Source organism: Manacus vitellinus, unplaced genomic scaffold (genome assembly GCF_001715985.3).
Source record: "Manacus vitellinus isolate BGI_N305 unplaced genomic scaffold, ASM171598v3 scaffold_15_pilon, whole genome shotgun sequence".
In the NCBI taxonomy this organism is placed as follows: domain Eukaryota; kingdom Metazoa; phylum Chordata; class Aves; order Passeriformes; family Pipridae; genus Manacus; species Manacus vitellinus.
This window is the reverse complement of record NW_021939122.1, coordinates 6,060,157-6,082,089: the sequence shown is the minus strand read 5'-3', so window position 1 is coordinate 6,082,089 and position 21,933 is coordinate 6,060,157. Positions and strand designations below refer to the sequence as shown.

Here is a 21,933-nt window from a genome sequence, read left to right as displayed (position 1 = left end):
TGTGCAGACTCCAGGGCGAGCAGACCAAGTTTTCCACGGAAAAGAAACAATTTGCTGTGGCACGAGAGGGCTGTGAAAACCTGCCCCTTACCCCCGCCCCCAGGCAATAACCTTTTTAATTGCACTCATCTGCGACTAGATTTTTCACAACTGCCCCCTCGCGCCAGCCCCCCACCCTCCGCTTTGTCACAGGTTTTTGCAATGACGCCCATCTCCTACAGCAACTTCTTTCCGCCTCGGCCACTGCCCCCCTCAGCCCTGGCCACCTCAAGGCTCCTTCCCCTCCCGAGCCTGGGAGAGACAGGCTTAGCGGGACGCGCAGCGATGCCCCGGAATGTGGCTGGGCTGCCCCTGTCCCTGCCTGGGCTCCCCTCCCGCCGCCGGCGGAGTCTTCAGCTCCGTTCCCCGCCGTCCTGCCCCGAGGGCAGTGCGAGAGGGAAGGAAAGAGGAACGCCCGAGCTGTGCCCCCGGGACGATGGAGAGGCGCCGGGGTAGCGATCCCTAACCTCGGTCCCTCGCTCGCAGCAGCTTTTCCCACCTCAGTATCCCGGAACAGGAAAGTCCCAGTTCAGCTTGCCCCCATAAGATCCTGTCTCCCTCCTCCCGCTCCCCTCCCTCTGCCCCTTCCTGCCTCTAGCCTTTGCGGGAGGAACCTCTTCTCTCCTTGTGGGACGGGGCTGACTGCTCGGGGCAGCTGCCGAGGCGGCGGGTTATGGGGTCTGGGCTCCGGGAATCATCTGCCTGGGCTCTGCCCCCAGTCCTGAGCCAGCGGTCCGGTGTCCGGCGGGCAGGGCTGCCTTGAGCTCTCAGGGTTGAGCTGAGATCCTGAAGTTAGTGATTCTTTTGTTTATTTGCTTGTTTTTGATTTTTTTTCTCTGCCCTCGGTGCTTCTGAAGTGCCTGTAAGATTTGCAGAGAGCGAGGGGGAGAGAGAGACTGGGGGAGGAGGAAGAATTAAGGAAGGGAAAAGATGGCGAGTTGCTGGAGAAGCGTGGAGAAAGCGGCATTTTTGTGCTGCTTCTTGCTGGCAATGGGGAGCCTAATCTCCTGCGCCCGCCCGGAGGAGGAGGAAGAGCAAGAAGAGCAGCGCTCCTGTCACGGTGCCTTTGATCTCTACTTCGTCCTGGATAAGTAAGTGACAGTCGCATTTAAAAACGTTTATTCACCCTTGAGTGACTCCTTGCAGCGGCAGGGACGTTGTTTCCCCCGTCTCCCCGCGTGGCTTTCCTTGATGCCAAACATGATGTGTGGGGCTGGTTGAGTATTTTTGCTTCACAAAACTTGCACGTTTTCAAGAGGAGCGCTTAGGGTAGCATTGTGCTTTATCCTGGCTTAGTTTCACATGCAAACCTGGGAGATCGGGTCGCTTTAAGGTTGTAGTGCTTGGTATGCGGGCTTTGAGCATTGCATTTGAGGGGATGTTGGTCAGTGCCCCCAGAACTCCTGGGGGTTTGTGTCAAGACTCGGAGTATGTGCTGAGATGTCACCAGTGGGACTTAGCGGTGCCGGGGCTGTGCAGACCTACCTAAAGTTAAGACCAGACTGCTTGTATGTGGTAGTTGCTTTTTTAATGACTCACTTATAATAACAAGGTTTTATAAAACTTATTTTTGCTGAACTTCTTTGGAATTGTCTAAACTTGTGTTTGAGTAACATCTATTAAAATAGCTTGTCAAATACTTTTCTTTAATACTATGTCAGCTGAATTCAGGTATGGCCAGGAGGTATGATTAAGCTCACAGGTATAGGCGTGTTACAGCAAGCACTAGCAAGGCAAGTGGTAAACTGGTGCACCCACAAGTGTTTTTCAGAAGGCATGAATTTCTGTTTCCCCTGGTGTACTGCTGGCTTGACAAGGGTTTAACTCAAGGAGTAAATTGTTAGTCTCCCACATATACTCAGTGTGATGGCTGTGTTCTCTAATACACCCTGGATTATCTGTATGACATGGTATTATGAAAGACGGAAGACTTTTCTTCATGATTCTTGCCCACAAGTGAGGTATAACTCTTCACTGTGCTGTTTCCCAGTTGGGAGAGCTATTCAGTCCATAAGGCCTTCTGCACAGCCTGCAGGAGGCAAAAAGCCACCATCAGTTAGGATGTACATTCCTGTATTCAAAAGGAAAAAAAGTAAGTATCAGTAAGTAGTGATTCTGATTTTAGAGCAAAAGAAGCTGAAGATTAAAGGCCTTCTGTCTTTCTAGAAGATGCACTAATAGAAGTGGTCATTGTTTTGTTTTTCTTTCGCTAAGAACTTATCCCTGAAGTAACTTATGTGTCTAGAAAGAGCTCTGTGGAGGGCTATTGTTAGTTCTCAAATTTATTGCTGCCAGGCTTTCTAGGAGTGACTGGTACTGTTGTTATGCCCAGTTCCTGTATTGAATTCCCTGTAACAACGAATGTTGGTGATTGCAATATGGGTTCTCTGTCTTCTATAGTGCAATTTCCTTGTTTACAATGACATTGAGTACTCCCAGCAATCCCCACACTGTGCTTCTATGCTACTTTTCATCTGTAGATCAGGAAGCACTTTATTGGCTGTTATTACTCATGTTGTATTTGGGGAAATAAAGGCAGAGAAGAGAGCAATTTGCTCAGAGTTACTAATCTGTCAAGCAATAGGAAGTTGATCATGTAAGCAAGTTTCTCTCCAGTACTATATACCTGAAATAATGTGTTTTCTTTTAGCAAGCTACAGGTCTTTTATTTTGTTTCAGGTGCTATCCTCTTACTACAGTGGTCCACTAGAAACTGGACCTGATTATGGTTGAAGTAAAAAATCATGTGCTTGGGTTCCAGCAGGAAAATTCTCCTTGGCTTTAGCTGCAAATTGAGTCTTTATGAGCTGTAAGAGTTACATCAAAGAGTTCCTCTTTGGTAAAAAGCTGTAATGAGTTACTTAGGCTCCTGAGCGGTTTTAGAATCTATGCCTGCTCCTACCAAGTCTGTGACAATGTGGTGGCAAAGCTGCTTTTTGTCTCAATGAGATTGCATTACAATCCATATGGGTAATATTAGAGTACTGGATCTTGGGAGCCATAGGTCCCATGCTGGCTGAGGGTGTATTTAGTCCCTGCTGTATTCTGTGAGATCTGGCACAACACGAGGAGCTTTATGGAGGCAGGTAGAGAATAAGTGAATAGACTTTGGATCTTGGGACAGTTCATGAGGAAGGATCTAGGTAACTCTTTAGTGTTGAGAAGGGTCAGGGTATTCCATAGGGATAAGGCAGGAAGCCAGTCAGAAGCAGCTGGTAAATCTGTAAATGCAGTGGACACCTTATTTTATAATTGGTTCCATGCTGATACATATCTGGTAAGAATTCTGGCTCTGATTTCTAATGGGAGAAACCCCCCAAAAACCCAGCCATATACACCACAGAGTATCCTCATATGGCTTGGGTATTGCCTCCCTTTGTTGATGCCTTGCCAGTCTGAAGTTAGATGCATTCAGTCTTAATTAGCTGTCTAACAGTGGGACTGAAGTAGTGGCTCTGTGAAAACTCCAGGCTTTAATCCTGTGACCCTCTAGTGAGCTCTCTTGCTGAATGACAGGCCCTGTCTCTAAAGTCAGCTTGAGTGAACCAAAATGACTTTAAGTCTGCTTGGCTTTGCTTCCCCATAGAAAGATGTAATCACACATCAGTAGGAGGCAATTTGGAAGAAGTCAACAAACCTTTCTCCTTATGCAGTGTGTGTTACTGCAATGTCTATACTGGGGAGTGATTTTTGCTTTTTATTCTGCCAGGCAAAGTCTGTGGGGATTTAATCCTACAGGCAACAACCATCAGATGGAAAAGATCATCTTCTGGTGAAGTTATTGGTATAATATATATGCTGCCAATTAGAAGAAGAAACTCACTGCTTTCTTACAATTCTTCCTCTGATTGCAGTCCTTTATGTTAACTCCATAGGATAGGCAAGATCACAGCAGTGGCACTAAGCCTTAGACGCCCAAGAAGCTGGCATGGTGAAAGGGAAAAGCAGCATGTGTGGGAGGGAGACCAGCCATCATCCTCCTTAGGATTGACCGTGCCAGAGCCACGTTAAGATTGCCTCAAGGAGCAGATCTCTTGAAGCTAGGAGAAGTGGACATTCACTGGCTGCAGAGGCGGCTGCCTCGAGTCTGCAATCTTTTGCTGTTTGTGTGTCATTCTTTATGAGTTATGCAGGCTTGAGCTTATTTGGAGGTGTAGTGGAAGACTTTAAATTATCATACCGAAGCAGCAAAAATTTTTCTGTTTGCAGCTAAGTCACTTTGTCTGCATGAGGTAAGGCAATGTACCTTTCAGTTGGCATACCCATCTCTCCTCTGGCATGTAGTAAGATCAAGTCACCTGTGATAGCAAAGATCTTGTTTTTACCTTTAAACAGTCGTAACTCTTAAACTCAACATAATGGATCGTTGAGTAGTTCTCACTTGCTGTGGTTGCTTCATTTGCTTAGGTTGTCCAGATGCAGAAAGAACTTGTTTCAGTCCCATCCCAAACTGTGGAGGACAGATCCTGTTAGAGATTTGATTGCTTGACCATCAGGTCTTGTAGTGACGTACTTGAATATATAAATAACTCCTTTCATCTTGCCTTGCTGTTAACATCCAGCTGTTGTTTGTAATCATATTGAATTGCACTTGCAGAGCAGAAAGGATGACTGGCCTCTTGTGTTTCTTAATTTTATCAGTGCCTAGTAGCATCATTATAATTGTTTATTAGTGCAACAAATAGAAAGTCTTTTAAAGTAAGGACTTATAACTGCCATAAATATCTGCTTCAGGTGATGCTTGACATGACAGATCTGAGCTGCAGAGCTGTCTATGTTTTATATTTACCAAGTATGGAGAGATTTCCTGATTATTTTTGACTGTGAAATAGACAAAAGTATTTTCTTATTTTTTCTGCTGGGATGCTTGCTAAAAGTTGTTTGGAATTTGAGGAAAATGAGCTGCACAGCCTTGGGAAAATTTTTCCTTTTTCCACAGCCCAGATGATGGAAGTGAAAATGTATTGATAAGGCCTTGGCTGGTTTTGTTTCGTTATAACTGATTTTTGGGTAGTCTGGCCTAACTACCCTCTCTCCACTCCTCGTGTTCCCCCTCAGCTTCTGGGTAGTATCTCTTTGAGGCTCTCTTGTCTTTTTGGGCCTATTACCTTTGTTTTACTTTGTCTCCTGTGCTCCAGGAGCATCTCTGTGAACAGCAGCTTTGGTAAAGACATCAGTATGATGTGCCCAGCCTGTCACTTGTAATCCATTTTGCAGCTGCCTCTCTTTAAACTTGGTAAGCCTTGCTCCAGCGGTGAACGGTCACTGATAGGGAGCTGGTGGGGAAGAACACAACCTCTGATTAGATGTGAATTAGCTACCCTGTCCAACCTCCTTCCTGATTTTGTGTTTTGGGTCTGTGTCCCTTTCCTCAATTTGCCCTTGAAAAGGCAGTTTTGTGGGGATGGGAAGTGTCAGGAGGGAAACAGGTTGATACTTCCTAATTTGCTTCAGGCAAACCAAGAAGCTTTCAGAGCAAAAGGTATTTCAGGAGCTGCTTTTCAATATCAGCTTTTATAATTATAAATGTATGGGAAGAGGAAGAGTGGCTAACAACACTGTTGTGGTTGGAAGTCAGATTGCTGGCAAAAACAGGTGTCTGAACACATCACCTAACTTAGTTACGTTTGAAAGTTTTGTGTTGACTGACTTAAACCAGTGCTGAACTACCTTTTCTCTAAGCAAGAATACCTACCTACTGCAACCAGGCTTCAGTTCATTATAAGATGTAGAACCTGATGCAGGTCAGCTGAGAGGAGCTGCTGTCTGAACAGAAGCATCACCTTTGTTTCTTAGATAACATTGATTTCTATTTAAAAGTGGTTGTGACTATCTCTCTTCCTCCTTTGCTGCCTGACTTCTCCCTTTACAATTTGACCACATCATCTACATGATACCTCTCATAATCTCTAATTGCCTGTAAGCAATATGTTTTATTGTTTTCAAAACATAATCTGTTGGTATTTTGCCTTTGCATCTTCCTTTGTTGTGGTTTTATTGCAGGCAGTGCTGTGATTTGCCTACACCCAGGTATATTGCTCGGAATGTTTCAAAGCAAGTTTTTATTCCGCTTCAGACATACCTATGTTATTTGAACCAGGTTTTATTTGTTTGTATTTTGTCTGATATTGTTCTGCCAGCTTTTACTTTTGTCAGGAAAAAAAAAAAATCAGGAAAATCGATTATCCTTCCTTCTGCTCCAAGAAAATAATTCTTTATAAAATACAAGGTGAAGCTAATGGGTAATGGTTATTTGACGTAAAACATGTACAGTTAACAGGAAGAAAAAGCCATGGCAGCTTGTCATTTGCAGTCTATTTATGCATGTAACTAAATCTGATTTATTTGGGGCTTGAGCCAAGGAAATAAACCGTAAGATTCCCACTGACCTGGGATTTTTGTTTTTGTGTGTTCAGTGATTGAGAATTTCATCACTTTAGTCTGGGCTTGCAGGCCAAATGCTGGTGCAAATTGTGAGTTTGTATGAAGTGTAGTAGGACTGAACCTTTTGATCTCAAATGCAGAGATGAATTGACTTCTGTGAGGTATTCTCAGGATACCTCATGTATATCCCTGCTCCTGGCTATCATTTGCAAGAATGTTGCAGCATGACTGGGATTGTGTGCCCTGCTTTTTTCCCCGTGTTTTGCTGGAGAGTACCAGGATGCTAAGAGTGGGTCTTCCTGCCCTGATGCTGCTTAGAGCATCTCTGGAGCTTCACAGAGAGATATGAAGTGGTTGGATGCAGTGGGAGCATGGCTTCTGAATTTCACTTTGTGCCCTTTTGTTGGCTAGGGACTTAGCAAGAGCTATAATGTAGCATCAGGTGGACAGAATTTGTGAACCAGATGGATGACTGTAGGATTAAAGGGCAATGTTTTGAGGCATGATTTCATAGAAATCTCTAATGTTGCTGCAGACTTTATCAGTAGTTTTATAGGAGAAAAGTTAGGTATGAAAGTAGTGGGTTTGGTCATGAAACCTTTTGGATTCAAGTACTTTGGATCCTGTGCTCAGATGCTGGCCTAGGATTAAAATCCATTTTGCAGTCACCTCCCTGCATCTTCCCCTCCCCATTCCAGCCCTTGTTTTGTCCATTAATGTTACAAGTACTCTGAAGCAAGGACTGTCTCAGAATGGCTGTCTCTGCCAGTGTTTCTAATTGCCTCTGGAGCAGATAATAGAAACTAGTCCTTCCTTGCCTGGATGAATCACCCAGTCAAGGTCCCTTCCATGCTTGCAAGAAACATTGCTTGGGAAAGGAGGATTCTTGTCACTTCGAATGCTCTGCTGGCTCAGAAGGGAGCAGAGGGGTGGATGAACATTTGAGCATGCGTGTCTGAAACCACAACAAACTAAATGCCCCAGGGTTTGCTTTTATTGCAGAGCCATTATTAGCCATGTGCAAGAATTTTGTTGTCTACAATGTGGTTGTGACCACAAAGAGCCCTTGAAATAACAGTGTTGCATTTCTGAGCAATGGGCCATGTGCAGTGCCACCATTAGCTCAAGGAAGTAGAGATTTACTGGGACCTACAAACTCAATAGGAGGTATACTCCCTTGACACCGTACTCAGACTAAACCCATCAGTAATAATGTTTCTTTTTCTTGCTTCAGGATCTCCAGAATTGCTGCCTTGAGCTAAATCTGTAATGGAGGCAAATGTGCATGTGGAGTGTGTGTATGTGTGGAATAGGACAAGGGAAAGTGCTGTGCTCTCAAGGGATTTCACTTGGTCACTTTCAGCAGGGATGAAAGGCTTTGGGTCCTCTTGCCTTCTCTCTGTGTATGGTAATAAAAATATTTACTGTTTGGGTAGGGCTGGAGTTTTAACTTTTACTGCAAAGCTGCATGAGTGCTGTCTATTGCACTGGGTTGATCTGTATGTGCTCCTGACAGTGAATTTAGTGGTAACTGTGCATCACATACTCTAGGACAGACAGATCTGGCCCTCCTGGTTTTTGCTTGCTGAAGTGACTGAGCTGAGAGCAGCATCCCATATGCCAGGGTTGTGCTGCTTCATTTCTCTGGGCTCCAGCTTCCTCTGCCTCTGGGAGCCTGTTAGGAAAGAAGAGAATGTTTCCAATCCATCTTGCTCTTTGTTGTCTGAACAAACAGCAGTGAAATACTTCAGGTTGGGTAGGCACAACTCTTAACGTGCTCACTGTTTTTATACTGACACGGAACTCCGCTAAACTAGAAGGAATCTCTCCAAAGTCAGTAGGAGCAGAATCAAGCCTTGGAATCACATCACTTCCTTCCACCCCCAGAAATACTCGCTGACCTCCTCTTTTCCCCTCCCATCAAGTGGTAGCAATGTGAAATTAAGGAAAACGGCAGCAGCAGGAGCTGCGGCAGCAGCTGCTCCTCCGAGCCCAGTCCTGATGAGGCCGGGAGGACATTCTTTCCTGTGTTGTGGTTTGCTGACTTTTCTCTTTGTCTCGTGTAATGGGAACAGAGCTTGTGGAGAAGGGAGCATGCTCAAGACAAATGACTCCTGTGGTTTTTTTCTTAACTTCACTTGGGCCGAATTCTGGTCCCAATTGCATAGGCATTCTCTGGTCCCACTCTGGGTTCACCCCAGTGGAACAGGCAGCAGAAGCAGGCTCTGAGATGCTTTCTGGGGCATTCTGGCTGCCCACAGCAGCTCTGTATTGCTTTGCCCTTTCCTTCACCATGAGAGTTATGCAACCTCCGAGGCCTGAAGCCTCACCATCCTGCTTGACTCCAAAAGGCATACAACCTGCTTGTCACCTGTTTGTCACCATCTGCAGAAGTCTTTGGCTTGTGGTGCTCAATACTTTGCAGAAAATGTTAGGCTCACTGGGCTTCCTCAGCAGGGAGAGCACAGGGAGGAAGGCCAGGGCTTGGCTGAGTGATGGCAGCCTTCGATTGATGTGAGGAGCTGAACCAGGTAGCTGATGGCTGAAAGCAGGAAACTCACGAGGCCTGCGAGACAATTATGGCTGCAACACAGGCTTTCTTTATTTTGCAGACAGCCACAGTGTGCTATCTTGGTGGACCTGCTGGTATAGAACTCCACAACAGGATACACTTCCCCATGGTTTCTCCTAGTTGCTGATGGGGGGGGTGAGTGTGTGTCCCACCCAGTGTTTTTTCTGCACAGTGCTGATCTTCTCTGTGCTTCGTTTATTCTTTTCTCATTATTCTGAAGTCTTCACAGTTCCTCAGGAATCTTACAGGAGAGTATCATTTGGTGGCCAAACAGGCCAGATTGATGGTACGTTGGGAATCACATGCCAACTCTATCTCAGGCTCCTATTAGCACAGGTACACTGATTAAGAGGAGTTTGTTTTTACTTACTGTAAAGTTTGAAGGGAAACAAGAAAAGCACCAAAATGGCTGTAAAAATTTTGCTGTGTGGATGTCCAAGAGTAATCTGTATTGCAGAGCATCACTGAAAGACCCTGTTCTTTCTCTGGGCTTGGTAACTGTGGAGTTAAATATAAGTACGGCTTTCAAGCATTGGTCGTGGTCAGAAAGGAGCTTAGAGTATGTTTGGAGCTTCCCACATGCCATGGGAAACCAAGGCAAAAGCCTCTGAGTCTGATTCAGCCATGAAGGGTAGCAAGTTAGTTTGTGCTGACAGCAACAGTGACTCTGCAGTGTGAAAGATAAGATCCCAAAGGCAGTGAAATAGGTCAGGATTTTCAGTAGTGTTGGGCAGTTCTGTTTGTCAGTGTTGGGGCTCATATTTGATAGCATTTGGCAACTTACTATATAATTTAGCAAACATTTTGTTGTTGAAGTTTTTTTTTTTAATCTGCCATTAAAACTGCTGTTGCTGGTAGTATGGAGTCAGGCCTCTGGGGCAACATATCAGACTATCAGGACAAACCCAAGAAGCCTCCAAAACATGTATATATGAAATGGCAAATAAAAGTACATTACAAACAGGGATATTTAGAGGTGAGGTTTGGTGGGAGGGAGGGGAAATCAGGTTCTTCTATAAGCCAGGCCACTCCCACTGGTGTTCATAATGGGTTAGACATGACTGGCATTTGTGTTATTTGGGCACCATTTGCAGTGGGAGATGACACACCTGGGCTTGAAGGAGTGTGATGGGGAAAGTGATTAAGTGCTGACCACTTCACTGGTACTCTCTCCATGGGATTTAAAAACATTTATATTTTCTTGCTAGTATTTTTATTTGGCTTTGACATTTCCCCATTGATAGATGGGACACTTTGATACTTCCCAGCTGATAAGCAAGATGTGAGTGCAGCATTCTTCTTAGGGGAGAAGGGTGTTTCATTATAGTCAGGGTATGTAGAAGTGCATAGTATTACCTGTGCATTTTCACTTTAAAAGTCTTCATGTTTTTCCACTATTACTGACTTATGATCTTCTTGAATTTTCAGTGTCTAGGCTGTTTTACCAAGATGTTCTTTGCCTGAGGAGTAGATTAAAAAAAGAGAAGGGAGTGGAAAAAAAAGGATTCTGACAGTCCCAAGAAGATACTGAAAATGGTTTGTTGCTGTTCTAAAGAAAATTCACTGCTACTTTCTTTTCTGGATTGCATCAGTGCCTCTGCAGCTGGCAGTAGAAATTTGATACCTTGTCCAAAATAGGTCAGTCTTTTCCAAGTGAGAAACTATGGGTATTCTCTGTAGGGAATTGACTTCATTGAAAATTTCAGGAATTGAATTTAAGTCAGATGGCAAGCTCAGAATGAAATTGAGTGTGTCAGCTCCAGGGGGGAAAGAATACAAAAAAATTGGGAGCTGTAAATGCATCTTGGAGAGATTCAAGGAAAATCTCTCTGACTTCATGTTTAGAGATTTAGCCTGGGACTTTCAGAAAAATCCTGGAGAACTATAGGTGTTGAACTGTCTTGGATCTCTTTTGGAAAAGCAGTCTTTAAACTATATACCTTGCATGAGTTATGGATTATTGTTTTAATACTGAGGAAAGGGTTAATTTGGTAATAGTGCCAGCACCTTTCACTGACATGTTGTTGTGTAGCACATATGAATGAGAGACTGTAGAGGATCCAGACCCTTGGTTTGAGCAGTCCCTGGTGTTCTGTTGCCCTGTCTGAGTGCCTGGCAATTTCTTCATTCTCTGATAACCAGTTTGTTCTGTGAATGAATCACCAGTTCTCTAGAAGAGCAGCATAAAAAGCACAGGGTTACACAAGACAGCTTATTCTAGCTTTTGTACTTCAGGAGACTCCTTTTGGTCCTTGTCCCTTTATCTTTGCTCTTCTCCACTCTACTGGCACTGCTGCAGGGCAGGCAGTGCCATACTACATTGCACATGTGGGCTTCTGTGTGCTGCTCTGTACCTGACATACCGAGAGCAGGAGTGACTGGCACAGGGTCACTTGGAAAGCCCATAGCAGAGCTGAGAATTGTAGTATGAAATTGTTTTCTCATGTTTACACAGAAAAATGCCTAGCAGCAGTTAAGAGAAACCCTACTGCTTTATAGTAGTTAAATTTCAGAACTTTTTTAGTTCTGCATCTAAGCCCTTGTGATTCTTCTGTATGTGCTATTGTTTCATTTATCGTTCTGCCTAAGACACCTGAGAGATGAGTTTGGCAAGCAAGGAAAGCAAATGGGTCATTCTTTCATAAATGTCACAATCCTAGGGAGGGCTTTTAAAACCATTGACTTTTCATGCTTTGTTGCCTTTTTAATGTCTTGAAAGTGTATGGTATAGTACAACACAGTAGAAATTGCCTATAATTTACTGTAGAGTTGCTGTGTGCAAGGCTCTGTTTGCAGTCTGAGTCCCATCAGACTGTGGGGGTCCCTGATAAGACTTGGCAAAAAAAAAAAAAAAGCCAGGGAGTGCCAGTAATACAGTTGTATATAATGGGAATGGCAACATGAATGTGTAAGTCCTCTGCATGTAACTAAGTTACCCAAGTTTTCACAAGAAATCTCTAATGGAGCCAGGGATTGACTGTCCAGAACACTAGTCCAGCAAATTAGCCAAGAGTACTGCCTTTCCTTTCTGAATTATTTCAAAAGCTTTCTCTTTTGAAACAAACAGTAATTCATGGAAACATTCTCCCACGCATTCTGGGAGAATAGGAGATCAGTCAAGACTCTGTGGCTTCAAGGGCAGAGCTGTGCTCTAGGGAAGTAAATAACCTGCTAGCAGATGATTTAATGAAGTCAAATAAAATTAATTAAACTAGAAGAAGATATTTATATTTTATGCTATAAAAGGAATAAAAGCAGATGGAAGGGTTACTGAACTTGTTTCAATATTGTATGGTAAACTGTTTCAGACCTATTTTACTTGTCTTGGAGTCAGTCAATTTTGTCTTCATGGTTCCTGTTACAGCTTGCAGCACAGCTATATATAATTTATGTCCCTCCCTACCTTTGGAGCAGGCCAGGTTTAAAATTCAAAGTGGAACAAGGAATTTAATTGCAAAGAAAGATTAATATAATGAATTATGTTTTGTATGCAGATCTGGAAGTGTCAGAAATCACTGGACTGAGATTTACTCTTTTGTGGAAAGCCTAGCGGAGAAGTTCATAAGGTAAAGTTTTCTTAAGATGATATTTTAATTTCCTATATTTATACAACTTATTTTTTTGTTCAGTGCTTCTTAGCAAATGAAAATTTGCTGAACTATTGTATGTGACACGGCTCTGGCTTGTTCTTCTGTTTCAGTCCAATGTTGCGGATGTCTTTCATTGTGTTTTCTTCACGAGGCACTACAATCATGAAACTAACAGAGAACAGGCAAGTACTCCCCACAGCTTTCATCCAGAAGTACCCTTCATCCCTCCTCTCAAACAGTGAGTCTCCTCAGAATTTGGAGGTCTGTCCTGATCCTTGGTGTGGCAGCAACTGAAATCCTCTCCACCATTCCCAGCTGGAAGAGGGCTTAGAAAAGCCTTTAGGTCTCCCATTACAATTTTCTTTATAGCTTTATAAGAGAAAGGCAGCACTAGGCTGTCTGTTCTTTACTGCAGTATTTCAGGGAGAAACTGCATTTCCAGTTGAGGATCCAGATACATCCTTGCTATCCCCAACTACCCAAATAAGGGCTGTTTTTGTGGAAGAGATCTCAGAGCATGAACTGATGAGCGAAAGACTGTATGAAAATCCCCCAGTGCCCTTGGAAGAGACTCAAAGCCCTGAACTTCACACCAGCAGGTGGTCGTACCCAGTGCTGGAGCAGTCCCCTACCAGGCTATCACACCCCTCTCCTGGGCTGCCTGCAGACAGCACCCATTCCAGAGGTGGTTTGCAAATCCAAGTGACAGGCTTTGTAAGAAAAGTCTGAAGCGCGACCTTCACAAATTATCTTTTTTAAACAAACAAAAACCCACAAACAAAACTCAAAACCACCACCCGCCAAAAAAGCCACAATCCAACCCCCGTCTCAAAAAGAAAAATAATTTAATTTGCCTTACACGTACAAATCCCTGTTGGGGGTGTTTCTTTCATTTCAGCCTAAAGTCCTCACTTTTGCTGCTGCTGCTGTCTGTGTGAGAAGACCTCAATAGTACAGGGCACCCTATAAATAACAGGGACTCTGCAGCAGTCTTGAAAGAACAACCACTTCCTCTGCTTTGTACTCTAGGGCCTTATCCAAAGCCAGAAACCCTGCAGGGGTCTTGCATTTCTGCTGGCTCCCCTGAGTTTTTGCTCAGGTCTCCATCATGTACCATGGTGACAGAGCTCAAACTTGCTTACTTTTCCCAGGTGGATTTACTCTTTGCAAGGTGGAAAGTAGACAGGAACCTTGTGGCAATATGTTGAACATGGTATTAGAGTGTTCCTTCTCCTAAACTTCTGTTCTCTCTATGTGGGCCTTTTCAGCTCATTTTGTACTTCGAAAGGGTAAAAATGTGCTTTTTGCCCTAAGGACATCCCCAGTCCCAGCTGCTGATTTTTACCTTAATCCTACATAGACTCCTGTATTCTCTGTAATTGTGGTTGTGTCATCTAAAATACCCAGTTGCAAAATGGAGTTTAGATAGGTTCTCACTATTCTTTTAAATAAAGGATTCCCCATGGCATCCTAAGGTGATTTTTGAACTACTTACATCTTTATCTGTTGAATATTTTTGCCTTATATGTGTTCCATAAATATAATGAAAACTTTGCCAAGGATCAGGGTCTTTTAGTGATCTGTGATAATTAAATTATTAATTTCACTGAGGTTATTCTAGGTATTTGTGGTGTATGAAGCTATGCACCAGGGGTCATGGTATCCAAGGGCCTCAGTTTCCAGGGAGAAAGCTCTGCCCCAGGAAAGTTGATCAGTGCCTGGTCGAGGATAGGAAATTCTTATCGTTCCCATTGTCTTCTATCATCTTTTGGCCTCTGTCTTTATATTCAACTGTCCTCGTGACCGATTGTATATGGAGTTTTAATTTTTCCCATTTTCGTGACAGGGTCGTAAGCTTTTAAATTCTCTTTTGGTCTGCAGTGTGTCGAAGTTGAATATCTGGCATTTTCCTTAATTCAATCCTATCCTGGCTGACAGTATACCAGAATGAGGGAGCAGGGACAGAATTGCATCCGTAAAATATGTTACCCTAACACTGAACTATGTATCTGATTTTGTGCCCCTATGAGTGCTTGGCTGAGAAATTGTGGATTTTGAAAAAAAACTCGATTTAACCAGTGCTTTGGCTGATGGTATTGTACTCTGTGCAGTGTATTGACAGGGTGCATAATCTAGCTGTGGTACAGGAATATCTCAACAAAAGAAAATTTTAATAAAATGTTCTCCTGGGGTTTTGTTTGTTTGTTTATATTTGTTTTTTTTCAATCCAAAGGGAAGCCATAAGACGAGGGCTCGACATTCTTCGGGATGAAGTGCCTGGAGGAGACACGTTCATGCATGAAGGATTTAAAAGGGTACACATCACAGTACCTACTTTCTTTGTTTTATACATATAAACTTTGCTTACTTGATGCTGGTATACTTAAGGGCTAACAATGTTCTGCACTTCCTTGCAGGCAAATGAGCAAATTTACCACGAAACCTATGGAGGTACGTGCTGTATATTGTTCATGTTATATATCTGCATTGAAAAGACAGGGATTATAATTCTTTTTATGACCTGCAGTAAACCCGCTGAAAGCATTATTGGAGAAGGAATTGGTGTTATGCAATACTACATTCCATTTTGACTACAATCCTACTTTTAAATGCATGATTCATGGTTTATTAAGACCAGAGAAGACCAGTATGATCCCAGATCTGACCATTGCAGAATGCAGACCAAACCGTTTACAGCTACCCGTCCTGCACGCAGGAGACAGGAATACCCAGGTTTTCCTGTGCCCTTCTGTCCTGATGCCTTCAACCCTGTCTGCTTTGTGTTCCCAAGTCCTCGTTCTCATTATTGTAGGTATGAATACAATTAGCTGAAGTTTTTACATCAGTTTGAATGATTTGGGTTGAGATTCCAAGTTGCTAAAATGTACATTTTCACTAAATTTTGAGAGAAAAGCGTATTTGTGGGTTTTGTCTGTGCCAAAAGAAGTCCTAATTAGTTAACAAGTCTTGCCTGGTTCATACCCTTGTGTGAGATTGTTCTTGTTAGCTGATGGTCTTTTTGGAAGATGGATAAACAGGCCAGTGCCTTTTTATTAAAATAGGCTATGAGAGTAGAGTCTACAGCAGCAGCTCTGCACAGCATTGCAGGCACTTCTGCCAGTAAAATCAGGAATCCTGAAGTGTCCAGCTGAAAACAATTTTACCTCATTATACCATATAGCTAAGAACTAATCAAGTATTCTGTAGATTTATTAGGGAGGAAAATAGAGTAGATGAGATCTGGATTCATGAACTAAATTATCAGGGAAGAAACAAGTGTAGAGAAGAAAACTAAATAAGATCTCCATTTTTTCAGCCTTTTTAAAGCATGCTGGGCCGAAGAAAAAAAAAAAAAGAGGAATATGGAAATCCAAGCTATTTTTTTTCCTCCCAAGTTGCAGGTCGTTTTTTTAAGATTTATGTCTGTGTCTGACATGACATGGGAAGGACTGCGTGGCATAAGAAACCTGTCAGAACTAATCAGTCTTTAATTTCAGACAATATGGGGGAAGACACTTGAAATTGTAACAGATTGTTTTGAAAAAATAACAAACACTTCCCTGAAAGTAACATGTGTGTATATTATTTACTTGGCTTAAGAACTATGGACTCAGAATGTTTGGTTGAAGGATAGTTTGCATGTTAATTTGGTTTAATTTTGTGAACTTGTTGCATTTTAGGCAGCATTGTATTCTATACTACGTTACATATATAGATATCTGCAGCCTGTGCAACCTTTTCACTTAAGCTTATATGGGATACGAAAGGTCGCTTCGCAAGACATGAATTTTTTTCCCTGATCTTAAGGTTTTCACATGCTCTGAAATCCTGTGAATTTTACTGGAAATTCTTGTTGCTTGAGAAGTGTAGGACTGACACCCTCCCCACTCCCACAACCCCACAGAAGCATACTTCATGCCACGTTCAGTGGGGTTGCTCTTTGAAAGTCTGCTGGAGAGAAGGTAGAATGGCAGGAAAGCTCCTTTTGCAGAGGTATCTCTTACTACAATCTCTGAACAAGGTTTATCTACAAACAAGTTTGTCAAAAGAAGAAAGGAAACCTCTCCTTCTCTGCAGATCCATTTTGTCAGTTCTCCACGTGAAAGGTGGTAATCTCAGTAGGTGCTGTATTTTATGCAGAACAGAAAAGTCCGTGTGTGGACCTTGTTAGAGCAGCACTGCCCCTTCAGTGATTCTTGTGATGTGAAGGTGCACTGGTTTTTGGCTTATTGCATGCTTTGCATCTGGCCTTCAGCTGGTATATCACCAAGTCCATGCAAATTAGGCTGAGAGTCTGGCCTTATGGTTTTGTATTTATTTTTCAGCAAAAAGGATTGCCTCACTTCAAACTTGTTTTTCATTGCTGAGTCTTGTGTCATATGTATGCAATCTGTTAACTGTCCTCCATGTAGGAGTTCGGACTGCTAGTGTGATTATTGCTCTGACGGATGGAGAATTGCAAGATGCTCAGTTTTATTATGCAGAACAAGAAGTAAGTCACCTTCATGTTTATCCAAACTAGTTTATGTCAAACCTGTAGACGTTTACTGCTGGCTCCACTGATTATATGGCTTTACACTTAATGGCAATTTTTATTTTTTTATTTTTTTTTTTTTTAGGCCAACAGAGCCAGAAGCTTTGGAGCTATTGTTTATTGTGTTGGAGTGAAAGATTTCAATGAAACTCAGGTAACTTTGCTTTCTTCTTGTTTTGTTTTTCTGTTATACTACTGCACAAGTAACAGCATCAGATGAACGCGTTTATTTAATTACTCGAGGCATAAATCATTTCATGTCACTATGATGTCTTCTAGCAAGTATGAAAGGGCCCGGTTTTGTTCACTGTAATTTTGTTTTCCTCATGATTTATGATTGTCTTTCTTTGCAGCTGTCAACGATTGCTGACAGCATCGATCATGTTTTTCCAGTAAAGGGAGGCTTTTATGCCCTAAGAGGAACAATTGATTCAGTAAGTTTGATATTCTGAAACCCAGAAAAGGGCGTCCTCTCCTGCATTAGTAAAGCGTAGATAAAATGGTTACCAAAAGTGCCATTTTCTAAATCTTTCAGATTCTCAAGAAATCTTGCATTGAGATCCTAGCGGCTGAGCCGTCCAGTGTTTGTGCAGGAGGTAAGTGTCCACAAAAACAGTGTGATAAGGTGAGTGACCAACACTGAAGAAATGTCAGTAACTACCTAACTGCCGTGTTAAGTACACATGGTATTGGAGCTGAAGCCCGTGGATGTGTTGGAGCATCCTCTTGGGCCATGGCTAAAGCCCTGCATGTTCCTTCTCAGCTTCAGAAAAACACTGTGCCAATAAACATGTAGCTGCTGTGGCTGAGTAGCAGCTCGGAGGGTTGACAGAGGTAGGACTTTGGGAACTGGGAATACCACTTTTTAAAAAATCTGAAAGAGACACAAAAGTGATGTAAAGCCAGACTGACAGAGGTGTTTTGTGGTCTAAAGGCGACATCTCACAAATTTCTGGAAAGACTCTGTTCCTAGGACCTGCTAGGACTTGTCAGCAGTTAGAACAAGATTTTGCAAAACATTCATAGAAATTTCAGGTTTATTGGACCAAATATAATTTGCTGCATAGGCCAAGATACCTCTTGTGTTTTCTAAAATGCTAATGCTTTATTTATTTAAAAGAACCATTAGTCTGTATGGTAAACATGAGGGACACCCAGAGGAGCTGTTGATAATTTCATGCCTTTCATGTCTAGTATATTTAACTTGGGTTTGTTCTGGTTTATGTTAGCCATTCTCTTGCTGTATTTTTGTCTGCTTAAAAGACTATTGCAGCAGAGTAAGAGTGACACCATAAGTTTGCTGGAAGGTACAGTTTACAGCATGGTTATTTAGCTCTAGTGTTACTGTCTTGTGTTCATTTCCTTGTACACTGTAAAAAGGAGACCATAAAAATAAAATATCAGTGATGCGTGAAAGCTGACCTTGAAAACAGATAAAAAATATGAAACCCAGGAAAAATTTGATAAATATCACAGAGAAATTGTTCACTCTTCATTTCCACGTGTTGATCACAATATGATCCTGCCCTGAATATTTCAATTCAACATGAAACACCCTTGCATCTTTTGAATTATTCCTAAGTATATAATTATGGACTAGAAGTTTGTGGTAAAATCTTGTCTGTGGAAAATTTAAAGCAATGATTATATCTTTAAAAATCTTGTGGAGTTGATTAAAAAAAAAACAACCAGTTTTAAAGCTTTGGCATTTAAAGCTTTTTTTTTAATTATTATCTCATAGTGATAAATTCCTTCCTATTTTTGCTTGCTTACTGTATATCTGGAAATTTTTTGTGCAACAGCTTAGCGCAACAGCTTAGCGCAAGCTGTCCTGTTCAATAAAAATTCATTTAGCTACATGAAAACATGGTGTTCCAATACAAGGGATTTCAGTAGTATTCTTGCAATTGTTTGGAATAATATTAAGAATATTGGAAAGTTGAACTTGAAACCATTTTTTCAAATGGAAAATTGAAAATATTTTTCTGGAATATTTGAGAAAATAAATTTTCAAGAAAATACTTTCTTTTTAAAATTGAATATATTTCAGCAAAAAAAGTAAATTTTTTTTTTCCAAAGGATAATGAGTTCAAACCACTTCATTTTTTGCTAAGCTTGCTAGGTGACTAGTTTATCACAAATGTGATTAAGAACACACAAGTACATTTTAAAAATAGTTTGTCCTTAAAAAAAAAATATCATCGTCTTACTTGCCTCTGTAGAAGGTTTTCCTTGTCTTTGTGGCTTTCAAATAAGACCAATATAAATTCGGCAAAATCAGTTTCAGTGTGTTGCTGCTGATTCAGCAAGCTACTGCACTTGTTTCACTTAAATTCCGAGGTTTGTTCTGTCCCTGGTGACAAAGCAAGGGCTGGCACATGATGAAGCACAGTGCTCAGTCACCAGGGCGGGAAGATTCGGGTCTCATGTGCTTGAAGGTTTGTCTGAAGCAGCAGAGAACTTGAAAAAAGGTGGAAGCCAAAGCTGCAGCTCCAAATGGTGTACGCTGTTTATATCATGTTGTATTTAAATGGGTTTTGGCACTAAGAATTAGGCCTGTAATTGTATTTATTATGAGTCTAGTCCTGCAAGCCATAGCTGAAATATTTACATTTGTGCTTAGCTTTGTTATCCTTTATTATCCCACTTGCTTCCAATATAGCTGGAGGTTCATGTGCATAACTGTGTGCACTACTGTCTCCTGGAAGGAATCTCCTGGGATTAAACAACTTTTTTCATGGTAGTGTGAATCCAGATCTTGAATCCAGTTCACTGGACAGTTACAGTTCTACTCTATATGTAATATGATTTATTTTTATAATGTAATTCCTTTGGCTTTGCTTCATAGGCTTCAGTATTTTTTTTATTGATGTTAGAACTTTTATACATTTTAAATTTAGGTAATTAGTGATACAGTTTACTGATAATGTATACTTAAGATACATAGCTCCTGAATCATATATCAAAATATATATACACTTGCATGGTGTATGTACACAGTGGCTGAAAATTAGAACATAATATTTTCTAGAAATGCAACATTCCTCCCCCTTTTAAGTTAGACCTTTTTTTTGTTTGTTTTTTTAAAAAATAGATAATAGAAATTTGCATTTGAAAATGATGATTGAAAAATAGTAGACCTTTGGAAAGAGTGCAATATATTATCACATTCTCCAGCAAAGGCACTTGCCTGTTTACAGCCTCGAAATGTGTCTGTCCATGCTTTTTGTATGAAACTTAGCGGAGTGAGGAGGTGAGAATTGGTTTAGCTTTTACTTAGTTAGCCTTGCTAATAATTTTTGCAGTCTGGTATGAGATCATGAGGGTTTTGTGTGGCTCAGTGGAAGCAAGTCACGATCAGGGCTTAAAGCAGGGCCTGACCCACTGCTTGTAAGTATTCTCATAATTACTATTGTGTTGGTGATTAGTGGTGATCTTGGCTTCTTTTTTGACTTACTAGAGGTTTAGTAAAATGCTGATGGAATAATTTCCATGTGGCGACAATTCCAGTTGGGACTCTGGCTCTCTGTGACGAACGTATCTGGCAAGTCCATTTACAAATTCATCTCGTCATATTGTGACAGTTATCCGATGCTTAATGCTTTTTGACCCTGCAAATTCATTGTCCCCAATGTGGAACAATGTAGTCGGGTCCTTCCTGTTCCCTCTGATTTAAAATGACCAAGACATGCAGCCTGTAAACAGGCTATCAGTGCAGAATCGGAGGTGCCTCATATCCTGTTTGACAGCATCATTGCTTTGATTATGCTCACGGTACGCAGATGTGATTGAAAGGTTTTGTTGGATGTGGCATCCTACTGGCCACATCAACTACCAGGTGTGGATGCAAGCAGTCAGCTTCTCATCAGAGTCAGAGAAGCGGAGCCGACAGCGCAGCCAGCGCACACCAGCTTCAACCTACCATCTCGCTGCCAGCGCTGCCCGGTTATTTCAGTGCTGACCTTTTTCCCTTCGCTGTCTTGTCAAAAGCTGCAATCTACGATCTGACAGTAACTAAGGAAGAAAAGGACGCAGCCAGAGCCAGAGCACAAAATTAAATGGAATTAGCCATTTCAACAGACCATCATCCAGAACACATTAATGCTCCAGAGCAACCGAAGGGGCAGGCTTCTTAACAGCAACAACTAAATCCAGTACCAACTGTTTACATTTCCCTGCAAGTCTTGTCAGCTTATGTTGGTAGACAGGTTACTGCCCAGTCACTGGCTCACAACTGACTGTGCAGAGTGGCAGTCACAGTGAAAAGAATGGCAGGAGAGGTAAACTGTCTTGACAAGACTAAACTTCTAGATGTAGCTTTTACCTTTGATGTCTTGTGTTGAAACTTTCTTACTTGCTGTATCTTTTTAAAGCCACTGAAATATCTACCAATTAAACCTTTGTGGTTGCTGCCTTTTAAGACTATTGGTTCAGGAGACAAGAAAAATCCAAGTGCAATTTTGTTTTAGCTGAGAAAACAAAGCCAGGTTTCTTGATAATTTTCTTTCTCAAGTTATCCAGTACAGTTAGGGACAGGAAAGATATGGTGACACCAAGTGCTTTCATGATAGACATAAACTCACTTGGTGCTACCACTACTTGTCGCTCTCCCTTACCTTCTCCTGTGTGCTGCTTTTTCCAGCTGATGCTCAGCTAGGCAAGTCACTTTACTGGTGTCTCTGGCAACAGTTATTTTCCAGGAGTATGAGCGAGTCAGTGCACTGCAACATGATCAGTGGTGCCAACAGTGGAGGGCGTGTGCAGTTGGGATCTCCCTTTTGACAGTACCCTTCCTATATTGGCTTTGTTCAAAT

The 21,933-nt window shown here is 41.9% G+C and overlaps 1 protein-coding gene across 1 annotated transcript in view; it reads left to right on the top strand.

The window, feature by feature from the left end:
• The first annotated feature begins 635 nt into the window (after positions 1-635).
• ANTXRL (ANTXR like) overlaps positions 636-21,933 on the top strand; it is a 56,970-nt gene continuing 35,672 nt past the window's right edge. Inside the window, exons 1-9 of the mRNA XM_008929851.3 lie at positions 636-1,130; positions 12,490-12,561; positions 12,696-12,767; positions 14,819-14,900; positions 15,003-15,036; positions 16,998-17,077; positions 17,205-17,273; positions 17,473-17,553; positions 17,655-17,715. Coding sequence (XP_008928099.2) covers positions 970-1,130; positions 12,490-12,561; positions 12,696-12,767; positions 14,819-14,900; positions 15,003-15,036; positions 16,998-17,077; positions 17,205-17,273; positions 17,473-17,553; positions 17,655-17,715 — 712 coding nt within the window. The 5' untranslated portion in view covers positions 636-969. The remainder of the gene's footprint in view (positions 1,131-12,489; positions 12,562-12,695; positions 12,768-14,818; positions 14,901-15,002; positions 15,037-16,997; positions 17,078-17,204; positions 17,274-17,472; positions 17,554-17,654; positions 17,716-21,933) is intronic.